At 40.7% G+C, this 19761-nt stretch overlaps 1 protein-coding gene across 9 annotated transcripts in view; it reads left to right on the top strand.

Annotated features, from left to right (window-relative positions):
* taok1a (TAO kinase 1a) overlaps positions 1–19761 on the top strand; it is a 195276-nt gene that overhangs the window by 118316 nt on the left and 57199 nt on the right. For all 9 annotated transcript variants that reach the window (XM_068010461.1, XM_068010460.1, XM_068010459.1 and 6 more), the window contains 6 exons: positions 2648–2749; positions 3269–3314; positions 4852–4948; positions 10038–10151; positions 11732–11823; positions 12047–12140. In XM_068010461.1, coding sequence (XP_067866562.1) covers positions 2648–2749; positions 3269–3314; positions 4852–4948; positions 10038–10151; positions 11732–11823; positions 12047–12140 — 545 coding nt within the window. The remainder of the gene's footprint in view (positions 1–2647; positions 2750–3268; positions 3315–4851; positions 4949–10037; positions 10152–11731; positions 11824–12046; positions 12141–19761) is intronic.

Genomic DNA, 19761 nt, shown 5'->3' with positions numbered 1-19761 from the left:
GCATACCGTTGACCATACTGTCCTCTTCCATAGCCTTTCCTCTATTATTCAACTTAGTGATTTCCCTCTTACTCGGCCAGCGTATTTCCAAAAATGGCTCTCTTCTGCCTTTGCACAGTCACCTTTCTCCCCCATGGCCTCAACCCCTTCCTTTTCATCTATCTACATGCTGCCTCTTTATGACATCATCCGCTCCAGTATTTATGCTGATGACACCCAGCTGTATTTCTGCAACACCTCCCTCAAAACCACAATCACCTCTGTTCGGTCAGGCAAGCAGACATCAAGTCATGGGTCAGTCAAAATTTTCCTCACCTGAACATCGGGAAGTCGTAAACCATTATTGACTCATCCAAAAACTCTGTCCCTCTCCTTGGCTACTTACTCAGGCTCAACCAGACCATTTGAAACCATGCCATTCTGTTCAATAATAACTTAGTTATATCATAACTTTAACATAGAAAAACAACCTGTGGTGCCATCACAATGGCATGAGGAAAGAATGGACACTGAGCCAGAGGAATGATTTGGAGAGGTGATCAAAAGATTGGTCAAAGAGGTGGATTTGGAAGGGGAGGGGTGAGGCTGAGGACAAATCTACCTACACACAAGGTTAAGATATTGTCTTTATATTGGCCCGAATCTTGTGATAATGATGAAACTGTCAGCGTTCGCTAGAATGCAGTCAATTAGAAGACTTCAAGCTAATGAGAACTCACACCCTTAATCTCACTGGACAAACCCTTGAAAAAGTTGCGCCATTGTTGAATGAGGGTTTTTAACGCCATACTAAGTTCATAACTACTGCTAAACAACCTCACTGGTCCTAATAGTATTTTTACATTTGTTGAGTATCTTATTTCTCCAATATAAGTTCCGCACCTTTAAAGTATTTTTTAAAGTTTGTTTGATAGTTTATAACTTAATCCCATGTGTATGTACCAATCATGTATTGCGCTATCTGTAAAACTTAAAATTAAAAGTGAAGAGTTTCTGAATTTTTTACTTCCTTGTTTGCTGTCTGTGAGAATGCTTCAGTGTGATTGGCTGCTTACCCCGCTTGATGACATCACTGTTGCTGGATGCCTGGAGATCCCCTCGATTTGGCACCAGATTCAAACTGACATTGGGAAAGAGGAAATCCAGGCCACAGGGATAGCTAGATATTTGTGGACAGCTTTTTTCGAGGTCAGGGGCAAGTGCCATTGCTTTGTTGCTGATTAGCCTTAATTTTACAGTCATTGGTGAGTTCATTATGCTTACACTTGTTTGCAGACTTTCTATGGGCTTTTGCACTGAAACTTGCGGTAATTAGAAATCCATTTCAGCAGAGTGCCCACTACAGAGGGTGCAGGATCTGCGTGAACAGGCAAAAAACTGTATCTACTTAACTAATTGGATTGAAGAATTCTCAACAAGCACGCTGTTTAAACCAGGAAGTATAAGTTAGAATAATTAACTTAGTGGCAAATCATGAACAGAAAGCAAAATAAAGCGATGGAAACAAAGATGAGACTAAGAGACGTAAGAACATAAGAGACATACGAACATAACATAAGAACATAAATAGGAGAAGGAATAGGCCATTCGGCCCCTCAAGCCTACCCCGCCATTCAGTAAGACCATAGTTGATCTGCCCCATACCTCAACTCCTCTTTCATGCCAGTTCCTCATAGCTCTCAACTCCCCGATATTTCAAAAATCTATCTACCTCCTCTTGAAATACTTAGTGATCTGGAAACAGAGATAAAAGAGACAGAAAATAAATGTTTGTAAAACCTTTATTTTTTTTTAAGTCTCTACCAATAATTTAAATCTGAAGGAATGAGATTCCACACTTGTAAAAGTTAATTTTCAGTGCCAGAGAGGTTTTTGGCAGTAATTAAGATTAAACACACAGTTTAAAAATTTACTTGCACTAAAATGGACAAGACCTTTTTTTCTGGCAAGTTTAGTGGGTATCTAGCGGGTAAGTACAGCAACTTCATGCCCTTCATGTGATCCAGTGGCGTAAAGACCTGCTACCCGACCCGAACCCGACAGGACCTGACGACATGTCAGGTTCGGGTCGGGTCGCTGTTCCGGGTCCAGCTTTCGGGCTCAGGTCAGGCCAGGTCCAGGTCGGACACGCACACTACTCCACAGACTCTGAGTCTGCGCATTGAGCGAGTGAGCGTCTATGACGTCATCGCGCTCATGCTGCAGCAGTGTAGCTTCCTTCCATTTCATCCATCCAAAAGTGGCAAGTATAGTGAGTGCACTATGGTTGGGTCGGGCACAGGTCGGATCGGGCACGGGAAAAAATGGAAGGGCTTGGGTCCAATGTGGTTCTGTCGAGGTCAGGTCAGGTTTTCTCATCCAAACTCGAGCAGGTCTTTACAGTGGCGAAGCTCTGGGAAAGATGCCGGTATTGCAAAGCTTCTGGAGGAGCAGGGAAACTTCCTGATTTCCACACCTAACTGCTCAAGTGCAGTTGCTGTAAGTTGTTGACAGATATACTGCTTAATGATGATGAGTGCTGATATTCTCTCTTACTTTTACCACAAAAATTGAGATAATATCTTTTATCCTTTTGGGCATGTTTTTTTAAACTAGGCTCAAAGATCTGTTTTCAATTTTGATAAACAATTACAAAAATTTCTTACAGAAATGGCAGGATATTATCAAAGAAGTCAAATTTCTGCAGAAGTTAAGACATCCAAATAGTATTGAATACAAAGGTTGCTATCTTCGGGAACATACAGCCTGGGTAAGAAATATAATTTGTTTACTAATATGAGAACTGACTGCATGCTGCTGTGTATATTAATTAAGTATCTAAGAGCCCCTTCTTTATGTTATCCAGAATGTTGTTTTATCCCTCAAATCTTGAAGCCATTGAAAAGAATCTCCCTGTTTAAGTAGGCTTTACAATCTCGGAGCTACAATTATGGCATTTGACCTATTTGTTCAGAAGGACGAACTTGGTTTGAAATGGTTAACAATACAATAATAAATCTATATGCACACATCTCCTTAGCCTATTTATTTTATAGCATTGATTTCGAACATTGATCAGGATGAAACTCTTTTTACACATCCAGTGAGTCTTAAATATGGCAGTTTTCAATGGATGGAAATAAAGATACACTACCATTTTATCAAACATGTATCCGGTGTACATTCTTTGCTATATAATTATAGCTGTAGCAGCCCCATTCTCTTTCGAATATGAGACCAGAAAATATGCTTACGTATGGTTTTATCAGCTGTTTTCCTCTTTTTGCAGCTGGTCATGGAATACTGTTTAGGGTCAGCTTCAGATCTTCTAGAAGGTAAAAACTTTCCATTGTCTGCTTAGAAGTTTATCCTTTCAAATACGTACAGAAAAACATTTTGTCTAATATTGAACAATAGTCAAGAGATTAATACATTAATCTAAACAAATCTAAACAGCATAGCAAAGGCTACTACCAATTATTACTTGCTAGGAACTCATTAATGTGTCCCAAATGATTTTTTTAAACTTAGTCTTTCTGTTTAACATTTCCAAATAACTTGTATTTACAAACAGTGAATTTAATATGGTCCAGTATTGTCTGAGTAATAAATTTAGTTACACAGGACCCATTTTGTATATTGGCTGAAGTATCTTGTAACATGTTTTTTTCTTCCTGTTTCAGTCTTATTCTCCCCTCCTTTCTCATCGTTACAATAAAGTCAATAAAATTGAAATTTGATTGTTAATAAACTATTCAACCACACAATGTGACATAACAGCTGTGGGTGCTCACCCATTTCCCCATACGTAACTTTTTAGCAGGAGTCACTGGGACCATGGCTGAGTTGAGCTACAAAAGCAAAATACTGCAAATGCTAGAAATCGGAAATAAAAACAGCAGGTCAGGCAGCATCTGTGGAGAGAGAAACAGAGTTAATGTTTCTGATCAATGACCTTCTCTCCACTGTTGCTGCCTGACCTGCTGAGTATTACCAGCATTTTTTGTTTTTATATATTATTATAGTTGGGATGAGCTAACTCAGCACACACAAAGCACTGAAGTTGGGATCTTTCCAAAGTGTTGTTCAGTATTCATCAGTTTACCAGATTTTATTGAGTTCAAATATAACTTTGATTCTTTTTAAGAAGTAGCAAATGTTTTTTTTCTAATAAACTCCTTAAACCTTTAATTCAATGAAAATGATGTTTATGCAGAGAAAATTCAACCACCCCCCTCACCCATTTGAAAACTCTTTTGTATTTTAAAAAATATTTTCCACCTGTATGATCAATTCCACTTAGTCAGTGCCTCCATCCTTCTCCAGGAAGGAAAAAAGCAACTTACATGCAGGTAGAGCTGTTCAAATAGTTAACAAAATAAGGAAGAAAATGTGGCTCTATATGTCTTGCAATACTCCATGCGTTTTCTTAATGCTATGGTGCAAATGTATGCGTTCGGACAATTCAGTTTCCTAACTTTCCATGACTGATGCTCATGTTTGGATAAATGTTTGTTTATTATCCTGTAATTCTCCTGAACATAATAGATTTTTAGATGCTGGTACTCTATTCCTTCATCTGACACACACTTTCATGCATGTCTGATGCAATAAAATCAGTTTATCTTCCTTTCAGGCACAGGTAAAGAAAAATTGTAATGTTTATTTGAAGCCTTAGATTGCTATAGAACACTTGGCAGAGGATTGGCCTTGGACCTGATCAATTGAGATTTAATTAAAATAACCTTGCTCAAAATTAGTTTGAAAATATGTGTTAATTGTTTTTCATTATTGCTTTTAATAATGAAGTGATACCATTTGTAGTTTACAACCTTAAATATTTCTCTAAAAGCAGATTTTGTTTAATTTCAGTTCATAAGAAACCACTTCAGGAAATTGAGATAGCAGCCATTACTCATGGTGCTCTGCAGGGATTAGCCTATTTGCATTCCCACAACATGATTCACAGGTAAGCCTATGCAGTGGAACACTAGATCAGGATGGCAATATTTTAATAAGTAGCATTTGGGCTGACATTTCAATACCAATTTGGTGTCAGTGAAAGCTCTCTGTGGTTTAGCATCAGCATAACTAGAGTCTGTCAGCTGCATGCTGTACTATATCAATACTGATCTGAACCCATATAATTGATATGGTCAATTTACAGATTTAGCAAGAAAAAGTTGGAGGTTCAAAATAGAGTTTTACAGTAGAAATGGAATACATTCTGCATACTGGTGCGCATTTTTTTTGGTTTCTCACAATTACGTTTGTACTTCTGTCTGCTCAAGGATTGCAGTGGCAGTTTTACACTAATATATCTAACGATAGGAGGAATGAACTGTCTTTTTCTAGTTGCACTTCTCCACAGATCACAACATACATTTACATGTTTACCCAGTTACCGATATGGCCAATTATATACTCTATTTTTATTTCAGAATAAAATCCACCAACCAGGTTTCTTTAATAAACAACAAAATTATCAATTTATTATAAAACAAGACGTGCTCAGATGTAAGATGCAAAACATTAACACACACGTTGAAATATAAAAGTTCCCTTCTCATTTAGCCCAACATACATACATACACACCAGTTAACGACAAAAATAAAGAAGTTTTCTCTGCAGAGATCCTTTTACAAAAAAAAAACAAAAGAATACTTTGGCCAAATACTTGTTAATTCTTGAAGGAAAAGGATAAGATATGGAATGATATCATTTGTCCCTTTTCTGGCACCCCAAATACGCATAGACAGCTATCACTGGGATCTTTTTGGAACAGTTCTCTTCAGGCAACGTCGAGGATTAGTCCGGCAGGCTTTCCAGGAGAAATGCGGCATCAGGGGTTTCAGCTATCACGCACTGGATTCTCAGGGTTTCCCAGAGGTGAAGAAAGGATGACCTGGGTGCTTCTCTCAGCATGCTGCAAACCAAACTGACTCAAAACAATATCCAAAACAAAACCAACTCTTGACCACCATAACTCTTGACATGTCACTTCACTGTAAACAACTCCTATAGTCAGAAGCTGTTTACTTAGCTGAAGACATGTGACTTCCAATAAGTGTTTTTAAACCAAGTCCCAAAGTCCTTTTAAAAAAAAAAAAATTCCTGCATCTATGGAATCACTTCAGTCCTTCAGACACAAGTCCACTCAAAAATAATAAAAAAGGAAGTACTTTCATAACAATAGCAAGTTTAAATTCATTCTGAGAGCACTGAGAATTGATAAAATACTCTTCTGTTTGTCCAATTCCACTTTATAATATGGGTCTTTAGCAAGTAATCATTTTGTAGATGAAGGAAAGAAAAAGATGCGAAATGTGGAAGTCGTAGAGTGTTCATAGCAACTTTATGTACTGGTTGAAGGTTTTCAGTAAATTTGCAGTAGGAAATCCCACAGTCTGTTTACCCTTTTGTTCTCTATTAGCTATTTACCATTATGGTTACCAAAGATATGTAGTAAAGTAGGATTTAAACATAGCATGTAGAAATTTCTCTTTTTTGACATTTGGATGGGAAATAGCATTTTTTAAATTCTTTCATGGGATGTGGGCGTCGCTGGCCAGGTCAGTATTTGGTCCCCCCCATTCCTAATTTCCCTTGACAACTCAGTGGCTTTATAGGCCATTTCAGAGGGCAGTTAAGAGTCAACCACATCGCTGTGGGTGAATCTGGAGTCATATGTAGGCCAGACCAGGTAAGGATGGCAGATTTCCTTTCCTAAAGGACATTAGTGAACGAAATGGGTTTTTAACAACAATCGATAGTTTCATGGCACCATTACTGAGACTAGCTTTCAACTCCAGATTTTATTAATTAATTGAATTTAAATTTCACCAGCTGCCCTGGTGGGATTTGAACCCATGTCCTCAGTGCATTAGCCTTGGCCTCTGGACCACCTATTTCCACCTCTGTGACTTTGCCCCTTTCTCAACACATCTACTGCTGAAACCCTTATTCTTGCTGCTGTTATCTCTAGAATTGACTCTTCGAATGCACTTCCAGCTAGTCTCCCACATTCTACCTCTGTAAACCTGAGGTCATTCAAGCCCCTGCTGCCCGTGTCTTAACTCACACAAAGACCCATTCACCTATTTTTTTTTTCGCTGTCTTACATTGGCACGCGGTCAAGCAAAGTCTTGATTTTAAAATTCTCATCCTTGTTTTCAAATCCCATTCATGGCCTTGCCCCTCCCTATCTCTATAATCTGTTCCAGCCCCACAACCTGCTGAGATATCTGTGCTCATCTAATTCTGGCCTCTTGACCATTCCTGATTTTAACCATTCTACCATTGGGGCGTGTCTTTAGTTGCCGAGGCTCTAAGCTCTGGAATTCTCTCCCTACACCTCTCTGCCTCTGCTTTTCTCCTTTTAAGGCACTCCATAAAACCTACCTCTTTGACCAAGCTTTTGGTCATCTGGCCTAATATCTCTTTATGTGGCTTGGTATCATATTTTGTTTTATAATGCTGCTGTGAAATGCCTTGGGGCGTTTTATTATGTTAAAGGTGCTATATAAGTTGTTAAATGCGTCCACAATGTTTAAACTAATTTCTGTTTTGGCTCAATTATTGTGACTGAGTATTAAAATTACCCAGTACCCGACTTGCAATTTTTCTTTTCATACAGACTAATTCTGCAGAGTTCCACTTGGTTTCAAATTTAGAATGCAATAGCCTAAATTTGTACTCTGGTCTACAAAACTCTAGTGTTTATACTGGTTTTTTTAATATAGTTAATGCTAGGAAGCACCCATTCTCAAAGCAGCAGCCTCACTGGAGGTAGTCTGCTTTTTCATTGCATTTAATAAGCAGAAAGGAAGACTTGCATTTAGATAGCGCTTTTCACAACATCAAGACGTCCTAAAATGCTTTACAACCAATGAAGTACTATCAAACTGTAGTCTCTGTTAAAATTCTGGAAATGCCACAGACAATTTATGCTCAGCAAGCTCCCACAAAATGACAATGATCTGATCTGTCATTAGGCATTGGTTGAGGATAAATAGGCAGGGCGCCAAGGAGAACTGCCCTGCTCTTGAATTAGTAGCCTTGGAATGTTTTAATGCCCGATGGAAAGGGCACATAGGACCTTGGTTTAACGCCTCATGTGAAAGACTGCACCTCCAACAGAAGTATCAGCCTGGATCCTGGAGTGGGACTTGAACCTACAGCCTTTTGTTCTCTAACGAAATACAAATGAACATTAAACACAATTGAACCTTCACAATAGTAGTTAATTAGGTACTTTTGCCATATGCTTTCACACCATCTGTTTTTAAAGGTAGTTTGTGTAGAACTAGGAATTTCTTAGGATCATAGGAAATTGGAGCAGGAGTAGGCCATTTGGCCCATCAAGCCTGCTCTACCATTCAAACAGATCATGACTGATCATCTACCTCAACGCCATTTTTCCCCACTATCGCCATATCCCTTGATGTCATTAGTATCCAGAAATCTTACCGATTTCTGCCTTGAACATGCTCAATGATTAAACTTCCACAGCCCTCGGGTATAGAATTCCACAGATTCCACCCTCTGAGTAAAGAAATTCTTCCTCATCTCAGTCTTAAATGACCTACCTCTTAATCTGAGACTGTCCCCTGATTCGAGACTCACCAGCCAGGGAAAACATCCTATCCACATTTACCTTGTCATGCCTGTAAGAATTTTGTAAGTTTCAATGAGATCACCTCTCATTCTTCGAAACTCTAGCAAATACAGGCCTAGTTCTGCAATCTTTCCTCATAAGACAATCCCGCCATCCCAGAGATTAGTCTGGTGAACTTCCCATGCACGCCCTCTATGGCAAGTATATCCATCCTTAGATAAGAAGACCAAAACGGCGCACACTGCTCTAGGTGCTGTCTCACTAAGACTTTATACAATTGCAGCAAGACATCTTTACTCTTGTACTCAAATCCCCTCGCAATGAAGGCCAACATACCATTTGCCTTCCTAATTGATTGCTGCAGCTGCATACTAGCTTTTAGTGACTCGTGAACAAGGGCACCCAGGTCTCTTTGGATAGCAACACTTCCCAACCGCTCACCATTGAAGAAATATTCTGCCTTTCTGTTTCTACCAAAGTGGATCACTTCACACTTATTCACATTATATTCCATCTGTCATGTTCTTGCCCATTCACTTAGCCTGTCCAAATCTCCTTGAAGCCTCCTGGCATCCTCCTCATAACTTACATTCCCACCTGGTTTTGTGTCATCAACAAACTTGGAAATATTACATTTGGTCCCCACATCCAAATCACTTATATAGATTGTGAACAGCTGTGGCCCAAGCACTGATCCTTGCGGAATTTATCTGGTCTTGAGTCTGAAAATACTAACTTGGCATCTTTGCTCAAAATGCTTTTAGTTTTCTTCAGCAAACTTAACACGTAACTTTATTCTCAGACTCGGATCATTTTGTTATATTTTGTCAAAAAAAGCATTAACAATTTTGTTCCCACCCCTCTTGCGCTCTACTTCCAATTTACATGGTTGCCCAAGTAGCTGTTGTCCATGTCTGACACTTGACAGTGTTGGCAGATTGTTTGACCTGCGGAGGTGGGTATCACAGCTGAACTTGATCTTGCCTTCACACAACATCTGCTCGCAAGTATTTCCAACAGCAGTTGCTGGATTGTGATCAGGAGCAGGGTTTGTGGCTGATTTTTCCTATCCCTAACCCAGGATGCTGAAGCTAATTGTAGCCCTACCAGATCCTGCCTAACTCAGCCTAGTCTATATCACTAAACCATCAGGGAAGCTGTTCTTTTTTAAATGTGTGTCCTGAGATGGTGTCTTGGCAACACATCCTCTATACAGCACCTCAAAGGTGCTTATAATAATGTTTCATGGTTTACATTTTTTGCCAAATATATTCTTTGGCCCTGTACCATTTTAATAAATTTGTTAAAACCACAAATGTTAATGTTAAAATTGTATTTGATAAAGCTTACATGTAATGAGGGCCGTGAGCAATGTTTCGAGTTGAGTATTGAATTTATTGACAATAGCTTAAATTGTATATTTACTTGTTTTGTAACCAGAGACATAAAGGCAGGTAATATCCTCCTGACAGAGCCAGGCCAAGTAAAGCTAGCTGATTTTGGATCTGCTTCCATAGTGTCTCCTGCTAATTCATTTGTGGGAACACCATATTGGTAAGAAACTTTTCTTTAACCAAAAGGCATGCATGATCATTTGCCTTTAATGTTTCTCACAGTCACAATCAGGAGTCAGTTCATCAAAGGAAGTAATTTGGCTGCCTTTCGCATTTATAAACATTGCATTAAAACAAAAATGAAGCTTTTGGTGTGAGGCATTGTTCTGAGTGCTACACAGTTACATTTGCAACAGCAAAAAAGCATTTCCTCTATCTCTCTAATAACCTGTTGTATTGTCATTGGGCTTCTCTTAATATAGAATGCACAGCTTCAAAAAGAATCCAGCTTTTTCCATTTCTTTCATATAATGAGAATAGGAGTTGATTTAAGTTAAATGGAGTTAAAAAATTTTAAATGCAGGATAGCAGGCAGGATACTCTTTTATTTTTCCAGTCATATTGCTCTCTGTTAGTGCAAGTGCATAAAATATACACAATGGTTTCACTTACTGATGGAATTGCCTCAGAATGCACAGATGTGGATTCCCATTTCAAGTCTGAGCATAAATTGGGTGCAGTATGTAGTTTATAAAAATAAAACTCTGTCTAAGAATATTTAAAACTTCAAAGCCAAAGTTCTCCGTAGTCTTTGTCACTAATAAACATGGAGAAGATTGTGCAGCTTGCACTGTTTCAATTATTAGATACACTAGTACTGAAAAATGCAGTTCCACTTTAGATTCTTGGTCAGTCCTGAGTTAAATGGCTCCAGATGAGCCAAAGATCGGATGTTAAATTGGTTTCAGTACTGCTAAAGGGGCAAATCATCTATATTTTCCACTACTGTCCATTACCATCAACTCCTGCAGGAAAATCCACATGCGGAGTTTGGATAGTTAACCACAAATATTTTTAGGTACTTGATTGAGCTTGACTTTGATGCAGCATCGTCCTTCCCCAAATTCAAATAATTTTCCAGGCTTGCATAAGTGTGAGCATTTGATTGAAGTACCAGAGGGCTGCTGATGCCTGTGGTACTGTATGAATGAATCTGCATTGAGGTGAAGGTTAGAGCAGAAACACAGATATTGTAAGTGAAATTGTCAGTGTAAATACTACAAAAATCACAGAAGCAAATTGTTTGTAGCAGGAGTTTATTTTCTCAGAACCTTCATTAGTCCTGTTGACCAAGGCCACAAGCAACTGAGAATATCAGACTTGACCATTGATTAAATTGGACTATGTTTGTTGTTTCATCATGATTGATATAATTGAATGTGGATAGCACAGAAATGAAAACCAAACCATTATAATTTTAATTTAACAAAGCTTGTGTTTTAATATCTCAAACTAAATCTTTTGATGAAATGAAAATGTTTTTATTAAGTTCACTGTTTATTTCAGTTGATTTTAAATAATGCTATCTAGAAATACTGTTTTAAATGCTTGTATTTCAAATGCGCTGTTGGGTTGAAAATAGCTTCAGGACTTTCTATACATCAGATATAAATGTCTCATGTCTCCATTGTAAGTTTTGGAGCTACAGTTCTATTGCTAGTATGATAACAGCAATATCCATAAAATTGTCATATTTACAATGCAGATTTATCAAACTAAAACTATATTTTACTGAAATAGGATGGCTCCTGAAGTAATCCTTGCCATGGATGAAGGGCAGTATGATGGCAAAGTAGATGTTTGGTCCTTGGGAATTACATGCATTGAATTAGGTAAGGAATTGCAGTTAACTAAGAATGTGAAACAATTAAAAATGGCTTGGGGAGAATGCTATAATCACACATAGTAAAATATAATAAGATGTGCTTGATAACTCTTTCAATGCATTTAAAATGACTGCAATTATACTCTAAATGAAACCTTAAATAACACGCTGAAAATTACCATTCCGTTGTTATCAGTTCTGAAATCTGATTACTGCTACTTTGCCCACAGCGGAGCGAAAGCCTCCTTTGTTTAATATGAATGCAATGAGTGCCTTATACCATATAGCGCAGAATGAGTCACCTGCTCTTCAGTCTAATGAATGGTGAGTACACATTTGAAGTCCTGAGATTTTTATAGAAACAGATGTTTCTAAATTATAAACAACTGCCAGTTTAAGAAATACTTGAAGATGAAGATTTGTTTCTGAACCTACATGTTTAAACAGATTATCCTAAAATTCACTGCATAATCTTTAAATAGTATTTGTATATTTTTGAAGATGTTAAATGTCGAGAGAGATGTATTTGTCGCAATCAGATTACTGTCTTTAAAAACCTTTAGTATGTCATTTAGGACAATTTCTTTTAAAAAAAAATTCAATTGATTCAGACTAATGACAACAATGTAATAAATGCTGTCTAGTGGTAATCCAAACTGAGTTCCAAAGTAAATATTTTATTTGACTATTAACACCAGTTATATAAAAAGCTTAACATGCCCACGCGTTCTTTGCTTATTTTTTTGTTGCCGACAAGATTAGTTGATTAAATCCTGTAATAGCACCTTTAGTTACAAACTTTATGTGCAGTCAATTTTCCATATTATGTAACTGCAGTAACTTTGAATTATAAACCATTTATGACCAGTTTGTGTGCATAACTGTGATTGTAATGATACTCTGCCATAATCAATACTACACTGTTATGACCTGTAGTATTTCAAATTCAAATCCCTCTCATAGCCAGTTCACACAGCCTTCATTTTGTCTCTTGTAAGTCTATATATCTATCTCTATCCTGTATATAAAAAATCCTGCATCTAGCACGTGGCATTCATTCCCTAGGAATCAGACACCATTACAGATCAAAGCAATCTTTCTTTATAAGGAGAAAGAAAGAAGCCTAAGTTTACAAGCAGCAACTCCTGCCCTTTAATTGACCTCAGCAGTTTATAAGTAGCTACAGGTACCCGAATTTGTCTAATTAAAGGAGGCCTTAAATGACCTGAGCAAGTTATCAGCTAAACATTCAACTGTGCTTCAGACCCAGGATAATCCACATGCAATGTCATGGGACATCCACTGGTACCAAATCAAATTTTTACATCACAGCTTCGTTCAAGTATCAAATTTGATTGGCCTAAATCGCTTTGGGATTTCTGTTTTTTTTTTTAGAATCTCCCATTGTTTTGAGTATATTAGATAGTATCCTCTTCGATATTTTTCCGTAATTCAGTTTAATTCCTTAAGAACTCTTAATTATTGGAGTATGTTTTCAGAGCCACAAATTACTTGCTTGTAGTTTGATTATATTTTTTTAATTAGGGGAAAAAATCTGAAGTCTGCTGGGAAAGAACAGAATTTAAATAAATTTCATAAATAGATGAGGCTTCATATGAAAACTATCCAAAGGGGAATTAAGTACAAATCACTCCTTAAAATGTCTGTGTATCTAAATATGGACCGATAGTACCTTTGCTCCCAGTAATGTAAAAAGCCAGAAGTTGCAATTTTAAAAAAAAATCTGTTAACATTGTATTTGTAATTTCAATTACTTTCCTACTTTAACTGCGCATTAAGTGATAATTTCCTCAGAGGTTGTGTTGTCTCCATGATCACCTCTCACGAATATAGTTATTGTGTCTCTAAAAACCTGCTCTGCATCCATTTGACAGTTTGCCCCTCAATCAGCTTTTAAGAGTGGATAGTGGATAATAGAAACAATCAAAGTGGATTGTGCAAATGCATGTAAATTTTATTGCTAATAGTCATATTTGGGGGAAGTAGCCCTTTTTCTGACCTTAAATAAAGCCAGTAACTTAGCTGGATCAACCCTAATATCTTAATTAATTATTCTGTGGGAGATTGCAAACAAATGCCTCCATAGCTTATTAGTGTGTCCTAGTAATTCTCAAATATTGTTCAAGCTTAATTTTTCTTGCAGGTTTCTTACTAACTTTTCAATATACTGTATTCGTATCTTCACACATCAGATATAGTCAGTAAATGGCTTCAGTTTTAAATGTTCTTATATTCTAAATGGAGAAATATATTCATGATTCCTTTATTTGTGGGCTAGAAGATGAGGGAGGAGCATGTTAGAGAGCTACACCCATTCTATGGTCTGGATTTTGTTACCAGTCAGACGTCGGATTCTATGACGGTTGGGGAGGGCTGGTGGTGATGGTGGCGCCACAGAATCGGAGCGGCAGTGGCCACCATGGAACCCGTGCCGGAATTTCTGGACCCGATCTTCCTGGAGGCAGGACAGGCTAACATTAGCCTTCCCACCCAGAGACCAAATAAGGGTCTCTTCCTTACCAGCCGTGGAGGAAGGAACGCTTTGGAAAGCGAGGCACCCTCCTTGGGGCAGATGGTGAGGGGTCGGGCCTCCTTCGTGGGCAATTCACGGCCCACGGAGGACTGAGCCCCATCCTCCCCACCCCCTCGCCAGGGCCTTCCGGACTGGCCCCAGTGATCCCACCTCACCTACCTCGGATCTGGGCCGCTCCCGGTGGCGCTGCCACTACTGTTGAGCTACCGGCCCTGTGATTGGCCGGCACCTCTTGGGGGTGGGATCCCAGTCCCTGTTAAGTGTTTAAAGGGACGGGGATCCTGCCTCCTTAAACTTTGACCTCAAAAAACCAGAGGATCACTCTGGGGGTCAGAAAAAATGCAGATGCAGGGTTCCCCCTGTCTTTTCGACCCAGCACTGGGAGGCCCTCCTCCTGCCTTAAATCCAGCCCTATGTGTGTACAAGAAAACTTTAATAACAACAAGCATTTACCAAAGATAAACAGGAAAAATATAATGACGCATATTACGATGTCTGTCTATTTGTGGTACAATCATGCCCTAAATGACCATCTGGTAAGAAAATAAGAATATAAACGGTGCCACAATTCAAATTGTAGTGGTGTTAAGTAATGTGATTTACGGCTTGCTGTATGCGTACTAAGAAATATCAAAAAATGAAAAATCTGGATTGCTACAGCGGTCGGAAAAATACGAATGAAAATATTGTGCATTTGGCTATTTGCATCTGCAATGCATTAAAATGAGCAATAACTTACTGTGGTTCCTTTAACTTTTTTAAAGGCAAGTGTTAGTTAAATTAAGCTGTTATTGTAGATTTTAACTAAACAATATATGTGTAATATATATCTGCAGATGGAATCTATAATGGACAGAAGGAAGTGATTACATCTGTAATACAGTTGAAGGGCTGTCAGAAACCACAAGCTAAAGCTCTGGCTGTTTATGAACATCCTTGGAACCCTGAAATCAAATTGCAATCTTGATATCTGTCTGTCACATCTGTATGTTTGAAGCAGGTTTTTAAAGCTGTGGAGAGACAGAGGGATTAAGGAAGCTATTTCAGACAGGAGGGGCAGCTGATCAGTCTGTCACAAGAGGGATGCATAAGAAGGCAGAGTAAGAGGACTAAGCATGTGGAAGAAGATGTAAAGCTGGTGGATGTTGCAGAGGTTAGGTCAGGCAAACCCATTAAGAGATTTGAAGATGAGGACAAACGTTTCAAATTTACTGTATTGGGGAGATGGTGGGTAGCAGAGGACAGGAAATCAGCGTAGGTTAGCAAGAATGAACGAATGGAGCATTTGGAGAAATGATTACTTACAGCACTGTTTTGGACAAGTTGGAGTTTATGGAGGCTGAGAGGCCAGCAAGGAGGGTATTTTAAGAATCAGTTCTAAAGATGACATGAGTGTTGATAAGAGCTGTGGTTGTTGGATAAAATAAAGCTAATGAGAAAATTATTCAGCACATATTAGAGAGCAGAACAACTGGTAATCAATCACAAAAGGAAAGCATGAAAATTTCATACAATATATAAAATTCAAGAGTTAGAAATATTGCTGGCTTTGTGTACGAAGTGAAGTTAGTTTGGGTAACATTCAGTTACTAGCTACTCACATGATTTAATCATGGTAGTATGACCTCAGTCATTGCCCACCATGGCAGCTGTAGCCATCAAGGAATGAATTGCTGAAATAAATATGTTGTATGTGTATGATATACAGATATAACGATCATGTGTTGTAAAGTTCTACGTGAACGTGGACTTTCTTACATTAAATGTGTCCACATCTATCTGCAACCATCCCCCATGATATGGTGCTGTAATAGGATTTTGAGTGTTAAGTTCACAACTAGGTAAACTCTTATCCTTCTCGGCCTGTCTGCAGCCTTTAACATGGTTGACCACACCATCCTTCTCCAATGCCTCTCCATAGTCATCCAACTGGAAGGGATGGCTCTCACCTGGTCCCATTCCTATCTCTCTAATTGTAGCCAGAGTATCACTTGCAATGGCTTTTCTTCCTACTCCCTCACCATTACCTCTGGTGTTCCCCAAGGATCTATCCTTGGCCTGCTCCTATTTCTCATCTACATGCTGCCCCTCAGAAACATCATCTGAAAGCACAGCGTTAATTTTCACGTGCACTGACGCCATCCAGCTCTACATCGCACCGCCTTTCTCAACTCCTCCACTGTTGCTAAATTATCCGATTGCTTATCCTCAAATTAAATATTGGATACTGAAGCCATTGTTTTTGGTCCCCGCTCCAAACACTGTTCCCTAGCTACCAACTCTATACCTGTCCCTGCCAATAGTCTGAGACTAAACCAGTCTGTTTGCAACCTTGATGTCATATTTTACCCCATGATGAACATCCGACCACACATTTGTGCCATTTTTAAGACTACCTATTTCCACCTCTGTAATCACCGGACTTAGCCTCTGTCGCCCGTGTCTCAGCTCATCTGCTGCTGAAACCCTCATTCATGCTTTTGTTACTTCTAGACTTGACTATTCCAGCGTGCTTCAGGCTGTTCTCTGACACTTTACCCTCCATAAACTTGAGGTCATCCAAAACTCTGCCCATGTCTTAACACACATCAAGTGCCGTTCCCCTATCATTCTGTGCCTGCTGACCTACATTGGCTCCTGGTCAAGCAGTATCTTGATCTTTAAATTCTCATCTTTGTTTTCAAATTCCTCCATGGTCTCACCTGTCCTTTAAAGCCTGGCTCGGGCATAAAATTGAAACCCGACCCGACCACATCCAACCCGACCCGGGCCCGAGTCCTTCAATTTTTTTAAATGCCCGACCCGAACCCGACACATGTAGTCAGGTTTGGTCGGGTAGCTGGGCTTTACTGCAGAGTCCGGACTGCACGTTTCCCGCCTTGACGCCCTGAATGTTCATTTGAAGATTACTTCCTGGAGCAAGGCAGCACTGTCCACATCCAGCCCGACCCGACCCAAGCTGGAATGCTGGACCCAAAAGAGAGACCCGACCCGACCCCAACACATGTCGGGTAGCTACGCTTTACTCTCCTTATCTTTGTAATCTCCTCCAGCCCCACAATCCTCTGGGATATCTGCGTGTATCTAATTCTGTCCTCTTCACCATCCCTGATTTTAATTGCTCCACCATTGTTGGCTGTGCCTTCAGTTGCTAAGGCCCTAAGCTCTGGAATTCCCTTCCTGCACCTGTCTGCCTCACTACCTCTCTTTCCTCCTCTAAGATGCTCCATAAAACCTACCTTTTTGACCAAGCATTTGATTGTTACAACCTGAGTGAAATCATTGACGTGAAAAATATGATAAGAACCCCCAGACCAATTTTAAGAATTATACAAGATTTCAAGTTTTAAGACTTTTATTGTAATAACTAAACTAAAAGAAATTCCCAATTACCTGAATAGCACTTTGTAAGTAGATAATACCTCAAATTACCAAGAAAGGTATTTTCTTATTTAAAATACTTGCAAACTTCACACCACGCTTATATGTTACACAGTCCTTATTGATAATTTTTTGTGGTTTAAAAAAAAGTCCCAAATTCCTCCCAGTTGCAATGGGTTGGATCTCCCAGACGATGTCAAAAATCAAGGTTCTCTTCGCTCACTTCTCCGAGAACTTCCAACCTGGTCGTTTGTGTTTAAGTTGTTTCCTGGTGATCCTGCTGGTAGTCGTCGTCTGCTCAAGCTTCGAGACTCAAAATCAGTTCAAGTCTTCGCAGCCTTTTACCGCTACAGGCTTCTGAGGACAGTTATCTCCTCTCCCCCTCCCTCCCTCTCTCTCTCTCTCGCGCTCTCTCTCTCTCTCTCTCTCGCGCTCTCTGTCTCTCTCTCTCTCGCGCTCTCTCTCTGTCTCGCGCTCTCTCTCGTGCTCTCTCTCTCGCGCTCTCTCTCTCGCGCTCTCTCTCTCGTGCTCTCTCTCTCGTGCTCTCTCTCTCGTGCTCTCTCTCTCGTGCTCTCTCTCTCGTGCTCTCTCTCTCGTGCTCTCTCTCTCGCGCTCTCTTTCTCGCGCTCTCTCTCTCTCTCGCGCTCTCTTTCTCGCGCTCTCTCTCTCTCTCGCGCTCTCTCTCTCGCGCGCGCTCTCTCTCTCGCGCGCGCTCTCTGTCTCGCGCGCGCTCTCTCTCTCGCGCGCGCTCGCTCTCTCGCGCTCTCGCGCTCTCTCGCGCTCTCTCTCTCGCGCTCTCTCTCTCGCGCTCTCTCTCTCGCGCTCTCTCTCTCGCGCTCTCTCTCTCGCGCTCTCTCTCTCGCGCTCTCTCTCTCGCGCTCTCTCTCTCGCGCTCTCTCTCTCGCGCTCTCTCTCTCGCGCTCTCTCTCTCGCGCTCTCTCTCTCGCGCTCTCTCTCTCGCGCTCTCTCTCTCGCGCTCTCTCTCTCGCGCTCTCTCTCTCGCGCTCTCTCTCTCGCGCTCTCTCTCTCGCGCTCTCTCTCTCGCGCTCTCTCTCTCTCGCGCTCTCTCTCTCGCGCTCTCTCTCTCGCGCTCTCTCTCTCGCGCTCTCTCTCTCGCGCTCTCTCTCTCGCGCTCTCTCTCTCGCGCTCTCTCTCTCGCGCCTTCTCTCTCTCGCGCGCTCTCTCTCTCGCGCGCTCTCTCTCTCGCGCTCTCTCTCTCGCGCTCTCTCTCTCGCGCTCTCTCTCTCTCTCTCGCGCTCTCTCTCTCTCTCTCTCTCGCGCTCTCTCTCTCTCTCTCTCTCGCGCTCTCTCTCTCTCGCGCTCTCTCTCTCTCTCTCTCTCGCGCTCTCTCTCTCGCGCTCTCTCTCGCGCTCTCTCTCGCGCTCTCTCTCTCGCGCTCTCTCTCTCTCTCTCTCTCTCGCTCTCTCTCTCTCTCTCTCTCTCGCGCTCTCTCTCTCTCGCGCTCTCTCGCGCTCTCTCTCTCTCGCGCTCTCTCTCTCTCGCGCTCTCTCTCTCTCGCGCTCTCTCTCTCTCGCGCTCTCTCTCTCTCGCGCTCTCTCTCTCTCGCGCTCTCTCTCTCTCGCGCTCTCTCTCTCTCGCGCTCTCTCTCTCTCGCGCTCTCTCTCTCTCGCGCTCTCTCTCTCTCGCGCTCTCTCTCCCCCCTGGTTTTTTTCTCTGTGAGGCTGCCACCACTAAGTTCCCATCTTCCAGCCTGGCTTGAGGCCACAACCCTTGGTGGCTTCTCTTACATACAGCCTGTTTGCCTTCAGAAAGACTGTTAAATTTATTTGGACCCTGAAGTCAATAGCTTATTATTCTGTCTCCAAATGCACACACCAGAAGTCTGGTTTGACAAAGCCACTTGGACCACCCATTGTTCCCAGGTGCAAACAGCTGCCTGATACATTTACATTTTCCGAATTACTGACTCATTGATTTATGACCCTAACGTCTGGGAGGGTGAAACCCATTGTTCTTCAGTTGTTAGCCCTGCAGTCTCTCTGTTGTTAA

Source organism: Heterodontus francisci, chromosome 30 (genome assembly GCF_036365525.1).
Source record: "Heterodontus francisci isolate sHetFra1 chromosome 30, sHetFra1.hap1, whole genome shotgun sequence".
NCBI lineage: Eukaryota > Metazoa > Chordata > Chondrichthyes > Heterodontiformes > Heterodontidae > Heterodontus > Heterodontus francisci.
The sequence above is the reverse complement of the archived record's forward strand: the minus strand, read 5'-3'. Positions and strand labels throughout refer to the sequence as shown.